Source organism: Prionailurus bengalensis, chromosome E2, assembly GCF_016509475.1.
Source record: "Prionailurus bengalensis isolate Pbe53 chromosome E2, Fcat_Pben_1.1_paternal_pri, whole genome shotgun sequence".
Classification (NCBI taxonomy): Eukaryota; Metazoa; Chordata; class Mammalia; order Carnivora; family Felidae; genus Prionailurus; species Prionailurus bengalensis.
In genome coordinates, this window is record NC_057352.1 from 9347811 (window position 1) to 9363273 (window position 15463).

At 56.4% G+C, this 15463-nt stretch overlaps 1 protein-coding gene across 4 annotated transcripts; it reads left to right on the forward strand.

Annotated features, from left to right (window-relative positions):
- The first annotated feature begins 41 nt into the window (after positions 1-41).
- On the forward strand, positions 42-15419 carry MAMSTR (MEF2 activating motif and SAP domain containing transcriptional regulator). Of its 4 annotated transcripts, XM_043600370.1 has the most exons (10): positions 42-859; positions 1396-1479; positions 2865-2903; positions 3492-3658; positions 3845-4029; positions 4377-4479; positions 4686-4880; positions 5163-5330; positions 5409-5463; positions 5888-6441. In XM_043600370.1, the coding sequence occupies exons 2-10, from the start codon at positions 1422-1424 to the stop codon at positions 6169-6171; spliced, it is 1254 nt and encodes a 417-aa protein (XP_043456305.1). In that variant the 5' UTR covers positions 42-859; positions 1396-1421; the 3' UTR covers positions 6172-6441. The 4 variants fall into 4 exon arrangements, with proteins under 4 accessions (XP_043456305.1, XP_043456304.1, XP_043456303.1 ...); XM_043600369.1 differs by lacking the exons at positions 42-859; positions 1396-1479; positions 2865-2903; positions 5888-6441 and adding exons at positions 13792-13807; positions 14048-15419 and having other exon boundaries at positions 2918-3658; XM_043600368.1 differs by lacking the exons at positions 42-859; positions 1396-1479; positions 2865-2903; positions 5888-6441 and adding an exon at positions 14247-15419 and having other exon boundaries at positions 2918-3658.
- Positions 15420-15463: the final 44 nt, after the last annotated feature.

A 15463-nucleotide genomic window follows, 5' to 3' on the forward strand; every position in this document is an offset into this window, starting at 1 on the left:
CTTGCCGAGGCCCCGGGGGTATTTATAGCCACGGCCTCAGCTTGCCCTGGGGCTTGTAATCCAAACCGGGAGCCCTGGGGCCTCGCAACGCATTTCAGGACAGAACCCTAAGCTGGGTCGGCCAAGTATCAGGCCCTCGGTCCTGCCAGCGGGAACCAGCCATCTCTCCCTCGGACCCCAAAGGCCATACTCCAGCCCTCTTCTCTCTCAGACCCGGGAGTCTGGGTCCCCCGGCCATCATCTGGACATTTCTGCCCGTCGGTCACACTGCCGAATCCCAACACCTCTTGTCCTGGTTCTGGCCTCCCTCCTTCCTCACATCCAGAAGTCCAGGCCCCAACCCCCTCCTCCCTCGGACCCAGGAGTCCAGATCCCCAGCCCCCTCCTCGCTCAGATCCAGGAGTCCGGAGCTCCGGTTTGAACTTTCCACTCCCCTAAATCCGACTCCCGCTGCTGCGTCAGGGAAAAAATAAGCGACAGGTGGCACCTGCCCGCAGGGCCGGGTCGCGACCACCTGCTCCCGCTGCTCACCCGGCGCCCCTCTCCAGGCACCTGCTTCTGTCAGTCCGCCTGCCGCTGCCCCGCCTGAGCCCCACAGCCCCAGGCCGCGGAGGAGGGAGAGACTCGGGGAACCCCGACGTTCGCCCCCCCCCCCCCAGTGCCACCCAGACCGTGCTCCCGCCCCTTCTCAGGGTCACGGGCGGAGCTTCTGTCTGCCCCGCCCCATTTCACAGGCTCCTGCTCGCCCTACAAAGGGGTGTCCTGGGCGGTCCCGGGCTGGTGGGGCGGAGCCTGCGGCCTCCAGCCTTGACCTGGGGACTCAACCCGCCCCGGAGCACTACTGGCCGGAGCCCACCTGGTGAGAAGCCCCTGGGGTGGGGCTGGGGGGAACCTGCCTTAACCCTTCTGCCACCTCTCTGGTCCCAGTCCCTTCCTCACAGACCATAGTGGCTGACACCCACCCACTCCCTGCTTAAATGCAGGTGGCAGAGACCCTTCCCTTCCCCAGGAGCCTAGCAGGTCTCTTTCCCCTCTAGATCAAGCGTGTTGGATTCCAGTCCCTTCAGAGTATTGAGCTCTGTCTCTTCACCCCCTTTTCTTCCCTCTCCGTTCACAGACCCGGGGGGGGGGGGGGGTGGGGGGGGGTCTCCTTTCAGAGATCCCGTCCGTTCCTCCTCCAGGCTCCAGGAGTTGGGGCCCTCAACCCCCTTCTCCCTCAGACCCAGGAGTCTGGGCTCCCAGCCCCTGGATCCCTCCCACCCCCCAGGATCCAGAATTTAAGGTTCAAGTCCTCTCCTATCCCTAAGCTGTTTCCCTGCTGCGTTCGCATGCGGGGACAGCCTCCTGACCTCCACTCTGACCCTGCCTCCTGTGGGGGCCCTGCCCTCGCCTCAGTCCAGGTCACCATCACAGCCTTGGCAATGACCCTCGCGGCTTCCTCCCAGCGCTCCCAAATCATTCGCTCCAAATTCAGATCTGGTGAGAGGATTCTCTCTGTGCATGTAGGGAAGGAGTCTTCTGGGCCCTGGGATTGAGTACTCTTTTTTTTTTTTTTTTTTTTTACGTTCATTTATTTATTCTTGAGAGAGAGAACAAGTGGGGGGGGGGGGGGGAGAGAATCCCAGGCGTGCTGTCAGCGCGGAGCCAGACACAGGCCTCAAACTCACGAACCCGTGAGATCATGACCTGAACTTAAGCGAGGGAGCCACCCAGGCGTCCCCTGGGATTGAGAATTCTTAACTCTGGGAGTGTGTATTGGGGGAGGGGGTCAGGTGGGAAGGAGGCCATGGGACCCACAAGGAACGTGTCCTCTGTACAAAAGGTCACTGGTGCAGAAAGGAGGCCCCAGCAAAGGGCTTGAGTTTTTGGTGGCTCAACGAGCGTGCAAACGGCCAATACAATGTTCACGTAAACACTGAGGAGCAGGTGGGCGGGTAGGGGTGGGTGTGGGGAGTCGGGTACTGCGAAGGAACAGGAGCTGAAATTGACAGGTGTGCAAAGTGGACGGGGTACACAGACTGGGGACTTTGGCGTGAGCAGCGTGGGTGAGGGGACAAGCGAGCTGTCAAGCGGCGAAAGCGTCACGGGTTGTGTTTTAGGTCCCAGTGCAGACAGAAAGCGGGCAAGTGAGTGGCGCTGGATGTCAGTTCCTGCGCGCGCGCGCGCGCGCGCGCGGCGCGCGGAGGGTGAAATGCGCGTGTGAACGAGTGTGCTTCCGTGGCTGGGTGGGTGCGAAGACGCCAGTGACCGAAGAGCCAAGGGGGTGCCGGGGAGTGCACGTGGCACGTGACGGAGCGGGATCCTTGCTCCCAAGCTGGAAGCCAGATCCTGAGTGTGCGGGGAAGTGTGTCAGTGTGGCTGGGTGGGTGCCAGGACAGGGTGAGCCAAGATGGAGAGTGCCACAGGGTACGAGTGCACAGAAGTGGCGTGCGTGCCAAACCAGGGCCCGGGGAGAGGCGTGTACAGAGGGGGCGACTGTGGGGAGGCCCAGGGGCACACAGGAGGGAGTGGGCTTGCGCAGATTCGAGCACATGGACCGGAGGAGGTGAGGGTGCAAACGGGTCCGGCCGGCCAAGATGGCGATGGTGCCTTGAGTTGGGTGGGTACGTGCTCCTGAAGGGGGGCCGGTGGAGCTGGGGGGCAGGGCCGCCTCCTGCCTGCACGCTGGCTGGCTCCTGGTCGCAGAAGGGCTGTGGCTGGGAGCGAGGAGCAGGCGGGAGGCCCGGGAAAGGGACCGGGCTGACAGCCCACCCACCCGCCTGCCCCGGGGAGTGTAAGGGGGCTGGGCGCGGCGCCCCGCCAGGCCAGGCTCCTGGACACTCCCTTCCCGCCTTTCCCCTCCCACCTCCCTCTTTCCTCCGCAGTCCTCCAGCTTCGGATCCACAGACGGTATCAGGACCCAAGTAAGTGTGGGCCCTGCAAGGGAGGGGATGGTGGCCAGACTCCCCTGGGGCCCAGCGGCCAGATCTCCCGCGCTGGTTCCCGAGCCTCAGTCCCTCTGCCAGGGATACACTGAAATCCGATCCCGTCCTTTCCCGAGGACCCAAGAACACAGGTCCCTGGCCACCCTACCCCCAAAAACTCTGCTTCCCGCTTTCTGGCTTTTCCCGCCCCAATGAAACGCGTGAATCCAGATCCCGTTTCTTTGGAGAAGACAGGCATCCCAGACCCCGCATTTGGCACACATTATGCATCTCAGGATGTGGCTTTCAGCTTCTCTCTCTCTCCTCAAGAAACCAGGAGTACTGGCTGTCCCAGCAGAACCCCAGAAAGCTGCGATTCGCAGCCATCACACCCCTTGGTGACTAAGGACGCGATTCCTGCCTTCCTTGAGAATATAAAAGTCTGGGTCCCTAGAACCTCTGCCTTGCAGGCTCCTGGGGTTTCACTCCTCGGCCCCGCCCTCTCACGCCCGCGGCGGGGGGCTGTGGCCTGCAGGACCCTCCTTCCCACACAGCCTTGTTCCTCCCTGCCTGGCTTGCTATCTGCAGGCGTCTCGGGGTCCCTCACCACCTCTTCAGTCTTGGATCCAGATCCGTGGGTCTCAGCCACGGGCCCTGCCCTGGCCCCAGCCTCGCCCTCGGGTCCCACTCCTTTCCTCTTCAGTCCTGGGGACCTGCTCCCTGAATCAGAATATGGCCCTTGGAGGTCCCTGAAGGTGAGTCTCCACCGAGTGAAGGGAAGTACCCCTGAGAGTCTAGCATTGGTCCTCTTTGCTGCTGCCCTTTTTGGCTCCTTTCTGGCGGGGCTGAGCTGACTGATGCCCGCCCTACTTTGCATGAGGCTCTGGGGCAGGAGAGGGGGCACAGAGCTGAAGCCTGTGACATCACACCTGCTTTTACAGGAGTCTCCTAAGATCTCCCAACATTGGAGAGAGCCCAAGCCAAAGGGGAACTTGACATACCACCAGTACATGCCCCCGGGGCCGAGACAACGGTCCAGGGCCGACCCCCAGGCCAAAATGTTGGCCCTGGGTCCCCCTGGACCACCTCTGTGGGAAGGGACAAACTCCCAGCGGCCACCTCCCAGGTATGCATCCCGTTTTCGTTCTCTGCCGGAAAGTCAGGCCCGCAGCATCTTGGACTCAAACCCAGAGTCCAAGAGCAGGGGAGTCTAGCCCCCAGCCCCTTCCTCTCCCAGTTTCCTGGTCCCTCTCCCGTCAGTTTCCAGGAGTCCTGGCTCCAGACCCAAGACACTGAGCCTCCGGTTCCTGCTTCCCATGCACAGGGACTAGCCTCGTCGGAGACCCAGAACTTTGGGCCCTCTCCTTCCTCTTCACACCGCGCCCCCCCCCCAGGTCTTTGAGGACCCCCGGATGCCCTTTCTCTCTCCGCCCCGTCTAACCTCTGTTCCCCCACCCCCACGACTACCACCAGGATGAAGCCCATCCCCCTCACTCCCTCCCCGCCTGGAGTCCCCAGCGCCTCGCCCTCTCCACACAAGTTGGAACTTCAGACCCTTAAACTGGAGGAGCTGACGGTGAGTATGGGGAGTACTTCCCAGGCTGGCCCTCTCCTTCGGGGGTGGGGGGGTTGCCCATAAGTCTGAGCCCCCAGTCTCTGCCCCATTGGAGACCCCGTCCCTCTTCTCGTCCCTCTTCTCGCGGTTTTGCAAATATCCGGCTCCAGCTCCCGCCTCGCCCCGGAGCCCTCCCAGCAAGGCCTCTCCCCGCTCCCCCACCCCAGGTCTCAGAGCTCCGGCAGCAGCTGCGCCTGCGGGGCCTCCCGGTGTCGGGGACTAAGTCGATGCTCCTGGAGCGCATGCGCGGCGGCGCCCTGCCCCGCGAGCGGCCGAAGCCGCGACGCGAGGACAGTCCCGCGAGCGCTCCCTGGCCGCGCCTCAGGCCCAAGGCTCTGGGAGCAGTCCGGCGGCCGGGCTCGGTGAGGGCGGGGCCACGCGCGTATGGACCAGTGAGGAGAAGACGGAGCGGGACGGGGGCGGGAGGTCTAAAGAAGAACAGCCAATGAAGTGTGGGGGCGTGGTTAAGAGCATAGTGGGCGGATCTTAAGAGAAGAGAAACCAATAGGGTGGTCGATGAGTGAGCGCAGGGCCGGGATGCGACCGGCGGGGGGGGGAAGGGGGGGTGGAGCCACAGCTTGCGAGGGGGGGTGGGGTTGCGTCCAGTGGGCGTGGCTTATGGGAACTCTTCCCCGCTGTTCTAGCTCAAGTCAGGCCGGAGCTGTCACCCTCCGCCTCTTCCACGTGCCGCGGAAACCCAGCCGACTGCGCCGGCTCCCGCGCGGGCTCCGGCGCTGACCCCTGCCTCGGCACCATCCACGGCGGCCCCGAGTCTGGAGGAGGAGCTGCAGGAAGCCATCCGCAGGGCGCAGGTGAGAGGGAGCTGGTTAGGGGTCTCGATCAGGATCGGGACGGGTCCCAGGCTCACGCCGATTCTGCCCGTCCCGCAGTTGCTTCCGAACCGGGGCATTGATGACATCCTGGAGGATCAGATGGAGCCCGATGGTAAGAGTCGAACTTTTTTTTTTTAAATCTTTTTTAATGTTTATTTATTTTTGAGAGAGAGAGAGACAGAGCACGAGCAGGGGAGGGGCAGAGAGAGAGGGAGACGCAGAATCCGAAGCAGGCCCCAGGCTCCGAGCGCTCAGCACAGAGCCCGACGCAGGAGTCGCACTCACGGACTGTGAGATCATGACCTGAGCTGAAGTCGGAAGCTCAACGGACTGAGCCGCCCAGGCGCCCCGAGTCAAACTTCTTGATGTGGGGGAAGAGGAGACTGAGGTTCTGGACTCCTAGTCCAAGGAGGAAGGGGTTGGGGTCTGGAGTCCTGGGTCCTAGAGGTTGGGGACTTAGACGTCTGGAAACGAGGATTAACAGAGTGTCGTCCGGATCTCTGCCTGCCTAAGTTCACACTCCATTCCTTCTGCAGACCAGCTGCCCCCCATCCCCCTGGACTTCCCCGGCTCCTTCGACGTGCTGTCCCCCTCCCCAGACTCTGAAGGCCTCTCATCTGTCTTCTCCTCCTCGCTCCCGTCCCCCACAAACTCCCCGTCGCCCTCTCCCAGGGGCCCCACGGATTCCTTGGACTGGCTGGAGGCTCTGAGTGGGGGTCCTCTGCTAGGCTGTGGTCCCCCAGCCCCCAGCGTCTTCTCTGCTGACTTATCTGACCCCAGTGGCACCCGGCTGTGGGACCTGCTGGTCGATCCGTGGTGATGGACTCTGGGGCTTCCAAGGAGGGGGCACTGGTGGGGATGGGAAAGTCACAGAGGCATACTCCCAAGGGAGGCGGGGGACAACCTGCAGAGCCCCTCCCACCATGGACACAGAATCAGAGAACACTCTCATCCCCACGTGGCCCCTGAACGGCTGCTGACATGCCGTCGGCCAGACTCTTGTCTGCCTGACCTCCGTATGATCTCCTCCATGGCTGTGTGGTCCGTGTCCTTTGCTGCTGGCCAGGGCCAACAAACTGCTTGCTCCTTCCTTCAGAGACCTCATGATGTCTTTGTTCCCACCTTCTTCCCCCCCCCCCCCCCCCCCCCCGTGCCACCTACTAGATGGTTCCCTGGGGCTGGGGAGTCTGGAAGGCGGTCTGTGCTTACGGGATGTAAAGAGAGGGGCAAGGAAGAGTCGGGAGGGAGAATGGGGAGCCAGACCCTTGGCTTCCGGTTGGAAGTGAGAATATCAACGTGTCGTGTCCGAGGTCAGATTCCCTTGGAAGAAGAGCCCGAGACAAGATTCATGTGCCCCCTGATTCATGAGATAAATGCTCTGAGGAGAAACCAAAAGGGAGCAGAGAACACTGGACAGAGAAGGGGGAAGATTCGCAAGAGTGTGACGGTCAGGTGAAGTCCCAACCTCAACTGGGCCCCGTGGGGAGCTCTGGAGGATAAATTAAGCTTCAGTGTGTCCTACCCTGAGGCCAAGGGAGTTAGGCTTTTGAAGCTGAGGGAGATCGGCACCCCCCCCCCCTTTTTTATTGCTGAATAACAAGCCATCCCCAAAGTTAGAGTCTCAAAATAATAACTATGATCACTCACAATTCCACTGAGTGGCTCAGCAAGGCGATTCTTTGGGGTTGAAGTCATTTTTTTTTTTTTTTTTTAAGAGAGAGTGGGAGCGGGGGAGAGTGGCAGAGGAGGAGAGAGAGAGAATTTTTTTTAACGTTTATTTATTTTTGAGAGAGAGAGAGAGAATGCATGTGCGAGTCAGGGAGGGGCAGAGAGAGAGAGAGAGAGAGAGAAGGAGACAGCAGATCGCAAGCAGGCTCCGCGCTATCAGCTCAGGGCCCCTTGCGGGGCTCCAACCCACATCATGACCTGAGCGAAAGTCGGGTGCTTAACCGACTGAGTCACCTAGGTGTCCCAAGAGAGAGACAATCTTTTTTTTTTCATTTTCATTTTTTATTCATTTTTTTCTTTTCATTTTTTTTTTTCACTATTTTTGAGAGAGAGGGAGAGCGCGAGCAGGGGAGGGGCAGAGAGAGAGGGGGACGGAGGATCCGAAGTGGTCTCTCTGCACGGACAGCAGAGAGCCCGATGGGGCCTTGAACTCATGAACCCTGAGATCGTGACCTGAGCCGAAGTCAGAAGCTCAACCCACAGAGCCACCCAGGCGCCCCTATTTATTTTTAATTTAAAAAAATGGTTTTTTATTTATTTTTGAGAGAGAAAGAGAGACAGAGTGGGAGCAGGGGAGGGGCAGAGGGAGAGGGCGACACAGAACTCAAAGCAGGCTCCAGGCTCCGAGCCGTCAGCACAGAAAACCCACAAACCATGAGATCATGACCTGAGCCGAAATCGGAGGCCCAACCGGCTGAGCCACCCGGGCGCCCCTTACATTTCTCTTTTCTTTTTTTTTTAAATTTTTTTTTCAACGTTTATTTATTTTTGGGACAGAGAGAGACAGAGCATGGACGGGGGAGGGGCAGAGAGAGAGGGAGACACAGAATCGGAAGCAGGCTCCAGGCTCTGAGCCATCAGCCCAGAGCCTGACGCGGGGCTCGAACTCACGGACCGCGAGATCGTGACCTGGCTGAAGTCGGATGCTTAACCGACTGCGCCACCCAGGCGCCCCTACATTTCTCTTTTCTAATGTTTGTCTTTAAGCAACGTCTTTTCAAGCGTAGGTTTTCGTATTATTCAGGTGTGGCGGAGCCGGGCAGATCAGGACGATCTGATCCTTTGTTATCCTCCTTGAAAAGATCGTCTGTTTTTCTCATGGATCCCGAGAGAAGGGGGCGTGCCAAGCCACACCAGGCCACGTGGGCAAGGGCCAGGGTCAGTCAGGAGGCCGAGTGGGGGAGGGGGAGGGAAACCCTGGGCAAAAGTCTTTACTGTGGTTTCCCAGGGAAGGAACCGGAGAGGCAGGGTAAGCAGCCTCAGGGTTGTCTAGTTTGGATAAATTTCAGCTGGCTCCGGGGTGTGCCCCCCCCCCCTTCCCTGGTTGTCTGGAACCTGATCCTGGGGTGTTTAGGCTGGGGAACACTGGCCTGGAGTACAGGCGCTCATAAAGGAAGCGGTTGTGAGTCTGGGCTCGGGGTTGGTTAGTTTGCATATGAAAAGCACACTCCTGGGTGAGTCTTTTACTATCTCCAGGAAGTGGCTAGCCCTGGGAAGGGCAGTCCCCCCCCCCCCCCCCAGCACTGTCCACAAAGCCGCAGAGGCCAGAGCACCAGAAAAACAGGAAATAAAAAGGCAGAATGGATGCATAAAGCACGCAGAAGCTGGGGGCTGGGTGCCCAGGACCGGGAAGAGGGATCTGTCTGCGGGCGCCTGGGCCGCCACCAGCTGTGTCCACTGCGGGTGGAAAAGGACCCTGAGATCAGTTACGTGCGACGGGACCCGGAGCCGGCGACGTCCCCTTGCCTTGCTGTCAGTTTGCTCCTGTGGCACTCCAGCCCAGTGCGGATGAGAGGTGCGCCGAGAGTTCCCACGAGCTGGACGTGGCGTGGGAGCCACGCTGATAAGCGTCCCCCACCGTTATTAGCTGCTGATCAACAATTCTAGTTCGCCAGTGTTGGAAACCCTGGTGGGCGTTCAAGAGTCACGACAGGACAGGCGAGGGGACTAGCGCTCGCGACCGCGACGGGAAGGCGATCTCTGGTGTCCTCCGAGCAATCCGGGAGGATCTGTCCTCCTCACTTTGCAGATGAGATCGCGGAAGACCAGAGGAGGGGGGTGTCAGAGAGGGGCTTCAAATCTGATTCATGAGTCCACAGCCTGTGCCTGAGTTGAAACAAAAAAGAGCCTCGCTGTCTGCTCTGGGGAGGTTCAGACATTTGCAAAGAGAGAGTTTCAGTGCAGGGTGCTGGGTATTTTCATGGCAGAGGGGCCGTGACTCCTAGAAAGTACCAGGAGCCGAGGGGAATGGGTAGGGTGGCCAGAGGACCGGTGTGGAGGACTGTGGTCCTTGCGGAGTAGGTGTGAAGGGCGTGGCCACGGGGCAGTGGGCGTGGGGGGAACCTTGTGAGGTCAGGGCTTCTGGAACAAAAGGTGGGTGGCAGCTGGGGGCTGCAGGAGCCTTTGTGTCCGGCCGAACACTGGTGGGAAAGGGGTGCCTTCAGTCCTGGAAAGATCCAGAAGGGGTGTGGCGGGGCTTCTCCCATCTGTCTGCACAGGCTTGGGTAGAGTGTGCATGTTTACCCCAGAGCCGGAGAGAGAGGCTTGGGCCCCACGCTCCCCACCGCCCGTCACTCAGCCTTTCTCCAGACAATTCTGTTGCTCTCTCCTGCCCCCAGCGAGAGAGGGCTGGACCAAAGTGGGGCACAGGAAGGTGGAGAGCCTGAGCTGCCCCAGGGGAGCCCCTGAACCACATTATCCTCCTATACCATCTCAGTAGGCACAGGAGAAAGACCAAGGATATAGTCAACAGATTGCCAAAATTATCAATTTATCTTAAAAAAAAATGTTTGTTTGTTTGTTTTTGAGAGAGAGAGAGTGCACATAAGCGGAGGAGGAAGGGGCAAAGAAAGGGAGGCAGGGGATCAGACACGGGCTCTGCGATGACAGCAGAGAGCCCGACTGGGGGCTCGAACCCACGAACTGTGAGACCATGACCTGCGCTGAAATCCAGAGTCGGTCGCTTAAACGACTGAGCCACCCAGGCACCTCTGTGATTTCACGTAAAAAAAAAAAAAAAAAAAAAAAAATCTGGAGAATGAGGGTGGTATGACGTCATCGACGGTGTAAGATGCAGAATAGGAGGCAACTGAGACCATGTGTGTGCTCAACAACCCCCCCCCCCAAAAAAAAATTCTATACTAGACTCTCCATCAGCTATGTTATGAGCCTACTGCAGTTAAGAACTGGGAATCAGTGTGGGCTCTCTAGGAAGATGTACAGGTTACTAGTTTTTCTGTTTATTAGTTTGCCCAGTTTATCAGTTTACTGGGGTTGTGTGTGTGTGTGTGTGTGTGTGTGTATTCATTAAGAAACCAGGGCGCCTGGCTGGTTCAGCTGGTAGAGCATGTGACTCTTGATCTAGGGGGTTGTGAGTTTGAGTCCCATATTGGGTGTAGAGATTACTTTTAGAAAAGTAACATAAGGGGCGCCTGGGTGGCTCAGTCGGGTAAGCGTCTGACTTCGGTTCAGGTCATGATCTCACAGTTGGTGAGTTCGAGCTGACAGCTCGGAGCCTGGAGCCTGCTTCGGATTCTGTCTCTCCCTCTCTCTCGGCCCCTTCCCCGCTCGTGCTCTGTCTCTCTTTCTCTCACCAATAAATAAACATTAAATTTTAAAAAATAATAATAAAAAGAAACCTTTGCCCACCTCAAGGTCATTTATTCTAGAAACTTTGTGCTGTTAGCTTTCACATTTTGTGATCTATCTTGAGTTAATGTTTGTGAATGGTGTGAGGAAGGGATCAAGGTTCACTTTTTCTATATGGATACTGGATTGCTTCCATTTCTTGAAAAGCTCTCTTTTTAGAGACAGAGTGCGTGCTCAAATGTGGGAGAAGGGGAGGGGGCAGAGGAGGCGAGAGAGAGAGAGAGAGAGAGAGAGGAAGAGAGAATCTGAGGCAGGCTCCCCGTTCTGTGCAGAGCCTGATGCGGGGCTAGAGCCCAGGACCCTGGGACGACCTGAGCCAAAATCAAGAGTCAGATGCTCAACTGACTGAGCCACCGAGGCGCCCTGAAAAGCTCTTCTATCCTCCCACTGAACTGTGTTGACATCTTCGTCATAAATCAAGTGACCGTAAAAAAAAAAAAAAAAAAAAAAAATCAATCAATTGATGAAGTGACTGTATATATGTGGTCTATTTCTGGGCTCTTTGTTGGCTCCCATTTGTCTGGCTTTTATGCCAGCCCAAGTTTGTCATGGTAACTTTAGCTTTATGGTCAATCTTGAAATCTGGTAATCTCACTGGTCTCTTAGCCTCACTTCTGCCATCACTTCCCTGGTCCACTGTCAAATTCATTCTTCAAGGCATATTTTAATAGACATTTTATAGCGTACCTTTCTTATGGCTGTGGTATAGAATTACACACCTACGCTTTTTTTTTTTTTTCAAGTAGGCTCTATGCCCAGCGTGGGGCTTGAACTCACAACGCTGAGAGCAAGAGTCCTCTGCTCTCCCGACTGAACCAACCAGGCGCCCCTGTTTAGTTAGGGTTTTTTTTTTTTAATTAATTCATTTATTTTTGACAGCAAGAGAGTGGGAGAGGGTCGGAAGGAGAGAGAGAGAGAATGTTTTTTTTTAAGATTTATTATTATTATTTTTAATGTTTATTTTCGAGAGACAGAGCATGAGTGGGGAGGGGCAGAGAGAGAGAGAGAGAGAGAGAGAGAGAGGGAGGGAGACACAGAGTCCAAAGCAGGCTCTAGGCTCCGAGCTGTCAGCCCAGAGCCCGAAGCGGGGCTCGAACCCATGAACCGCAAGATCACAACCTCAATCGGCGCTTAACCGACTGAACCACACAGGAGCCCCGAGAGAGAAAGAGTGTTAAGCAGTCTCCACAATCAGCACAGAGCTCTATGAGGGGCTTAATCCCAGGAACCGTGAGATTATAACCTGAGCCCCCCAGGCACCCGTAGTTTGTTTTTTAAGAGAATTTGCAGATGTCCAGGCAGAGGTGATGGTGACCTGGACAGAGTAGCGATGGTGGAGGAGGGACAGAAGGTCAGATTCAGGGTATATTTTGAAGGTAAAGCTGACAGAACTTGCAGGTGGATGGGGTGTGAAAGGAGGAATCAAGAAGAAGTTAAGTTTGGGTTCAAGTAAATGGACAGTGCCATTTACTGAGATCAGGGATGGGCCGGGGAAGGTTTGGGTGGTTGAAATGGAGGGGAGATGTCCTCATGGCCATCGTTGGAAATGACACCTAACCATGATGTTGTTTTAATTTAGCAGCATGTGAAACACGCACCACCCCCATGCATTTAAAATGTGCATTAAAAGGGAGAATGCCAAATTTATAAACAAATTCATTTAGGATTGTTTTCAGTTTGCTTATTTATTTTGAGAGAGTGAGAGCATGCGCGAGTGAGCGAGGGGCAGAGAAAAGGAGAGATAGAGAGAGAGAGAGAGAGAGAGAGAGAGAGAATCCCAAGCAGGCTCTACACTATCAGTGTAGAGCCTGATGTGAGTCTCGATCCCACGAACCATGAGATCATGGCCTGAGCCGAGATCAACAGTTGGATGCCTAAGCAACTGAGCCACCTGCAGCCTGCTTCAGATTCTGTGTCTCCCTCTCTCTCTCTGCCCCTCCACTTGCACTCTGTCTCTCTCTGTCTCGCTCTCAAAAATAAATAAACATTAAATTTTTTTAATATTATAAAAAATAAAAAATAAAGACCGAAACCCAATCCAAAAACCATCACCCATTCAAGCTGTGTAAAATCAGACCAGGGGGGTGGGGGGTCTGGCTGGCTCATTTGGTAGAGCATTCAACTCTTGCTCTCGGGGTCATGAGTTTGAGCCCCATGCTGGGTGTGGCGCCTACTTTATATTTATTTTTTTATTTTTTATTTGTATTTTTTAATGCTTACTTTTGAGAGAGAGTGTGTGTGCGTGAGCAGGGGAGGGGCAGAGAGAGAGAGGGAGACACAGAATCCAAAGCAGGCTCCAGGCTCTGAGCTGTCAGCACAGAGCCCGACGTGGGGCTCGAACTCCCAGACCGCGAGATCATGACCTGAGCCGAACTCAGACGCTTAACCGACTGAGCCACCCGGGCGCCCTGAGCCTACTTGAAAATAAATAAAGTAAAGTAAAATAAAATAAACTACCGAAAAATAACAAATAAAAATTTAAAAATCAGACTGGGAATTTGAATGAGTTCATAGAGTTATTGAGGCAGAGAGCTATTAGCATACTAAGTATCGTGGCACCCCATCGCATGAGTCCCAAGTCAAAAGAAAAGGGTTCCAAGAGAACCCCCTAGAGAGACCTTGAAGGCCTGCAGGATGTGAGGTAGCTATTAGAGCACAGATATTCTGGGGTACATGGATGGATTGTTCTTGAACTTGGGTGTGGCCCCTTGATTGGCTTCAGCCACTGAAATAGTGGTAAACGTTTTTTTCCCTATGTACTGATTTTTGGAGCATCTTCCTCTCTCTCTATATATATATATTCTTTTCTTTTTTTCAGAGAGAGAGAGAGAGAGAGAGAGGGTGATACACAAGCAGGGGAGGGGCAGAGGGGGAGAGAGAGAGAGAGGGGGAGAGAGAGAGAGAATCCCAAGCAGGTTCCATGCTTAGGGCAGAGCCCAACGTGGGGCTCCATCCCACGACCCTGGGATCATGACCTGAGCCAAAATCAAGAGTCAGATGCTCAATTGACTGAGCCACCCAGGTGCCTCCCAGTCCTTATATTCCTTTATCACTTCCTTTTCAGACCCACTCCCTTACAAATACGGTGGCCTTGGGGCGCCTGGGTGGCGCAGTCGGTTGAGCGTCCGACTTCAGCCAGGTCACGATCTCACGGTCCGTGAGTTCCAGCCCCGCGTCGGGCTCTGGGCTGATGGCTCGGAGCCTGGAGCCTGTTTCCAATTCTGTGTCTCCCTCTCTCTCTGCCCCTTCCCCGTTCATGCTCTGTCTCTCTCTGTCCCAAAAATAAATAAACGTTGAAAAAAAAAATTAAAAAAAAACAAATACGGTGGCCTTGTCTGTATTGTGTGACCTCTCTGCAATTGGCCCGCGGTGAGTGCTGGGCTCAAACATCACTCTGATTGAGGCATCGGATTGTCTCTTTCCAGGCTGTGAACCTGTGAACTCCAGGCCCGAGGAGTCTCTGTTGAGCCCTTGGAGTATAGACCTCTCTATTTCCCCCCATTACCTCTTTGGTCACAGGTGGAATCCTGGGGGATGCCTACGCCGAAGGACTTGAAGTTGACCTCAGCTAAGACCGCTCATTGTTAGCACCTACGCGTGGCCTCGGAGGGAGCCTGGGCCCCCTCACAGCATGGTGGCTTCCGACACCCAGATGGCGGCCGGATGAGGGAATGTTCCAGGCGGAAGTCCAAGCTGTCCTGCGGGACCGGCCACACACGCAGGCGATCCGGACGTCGGCTGCTAGGTTCTGTCAACCCCGCCTTAGATAGAGGGGATCCTAGCGAGGTTCCACCGCCACGAGTGTTTACGGAGGGAACAGATGGACCCGCTTCAAGTCCACTGAGCCACGCTGCGCTCAGAGTTCTCAACAGTAATCATCCCAGGCCCTGGGAAGCCAGGGTTGCAGAAGTGGGGCCCCGGGGGTGTTGGGACGCACGCCAGCGACTGGCCAACAGGGCGGCGCTCTTTCGGAAACCGGGGGAAAGGTCCCCCCACCCCCACCCCCACCCCGTTCCGGGCAAACTAGAAAAAAATGAGCCAGGCCAAGGACACAGGGCTTGGAGAGGTGGTTGTCCGCTCTATTTGAGCCGCGCTTGCCTCCTTGGCCAGACGGCTTTGTGGAGCGAGCAGACAACCGAGTTCAAGGCTTCCCTGTTTTCCGTACGTACATTGCTTCCTTCCTCCTCGGTAAGAGCGCCCCGTTTTTCCTGCTGTCCGCCGCCACATCCTTCAGAGGAGGCTGATCAACACCCCCGGCTGAAGGGGGCAAAGATTTATTGTTTTGCAGCTAAGCCAATCCCAGGGTCTTATTCGCCTGGCCTTGTGTTGGGTCAGGCGGGCATGTGATACACTTCCGGCCAGTGAGCTGGGGGGGGGGGGGGGGGCAGTTGCAGGAGGGCTTTGGAATGCGTCCCTCACTCTTCAAAAGGGACCGAAGAACGGACCTCTTTTTGGCTGCCTCGTGAAGAGGTTGCCCGCATGTGACAGCCGGTTATGTGGCAGCCGTTTTGGGACCCTGGGGGTGGGGGGTGGGGGTGGGGAGCGGTCTGAGAGGAGTTGATGGCAGTTGAACAAGATGGACGGAACTGGGGTTCCCGGTGACATCGCCGAGCCGCTGCCTCGACGAACCCCAGAGATGTGCGGCCACCGCTCTTGTTGCGTGAGACACAGAAACGTGCTATTTCAAGTCGGTGGCGACTTGGGTTTCTTGCGGCCTCTCGAGCGTCCTGGTGCGA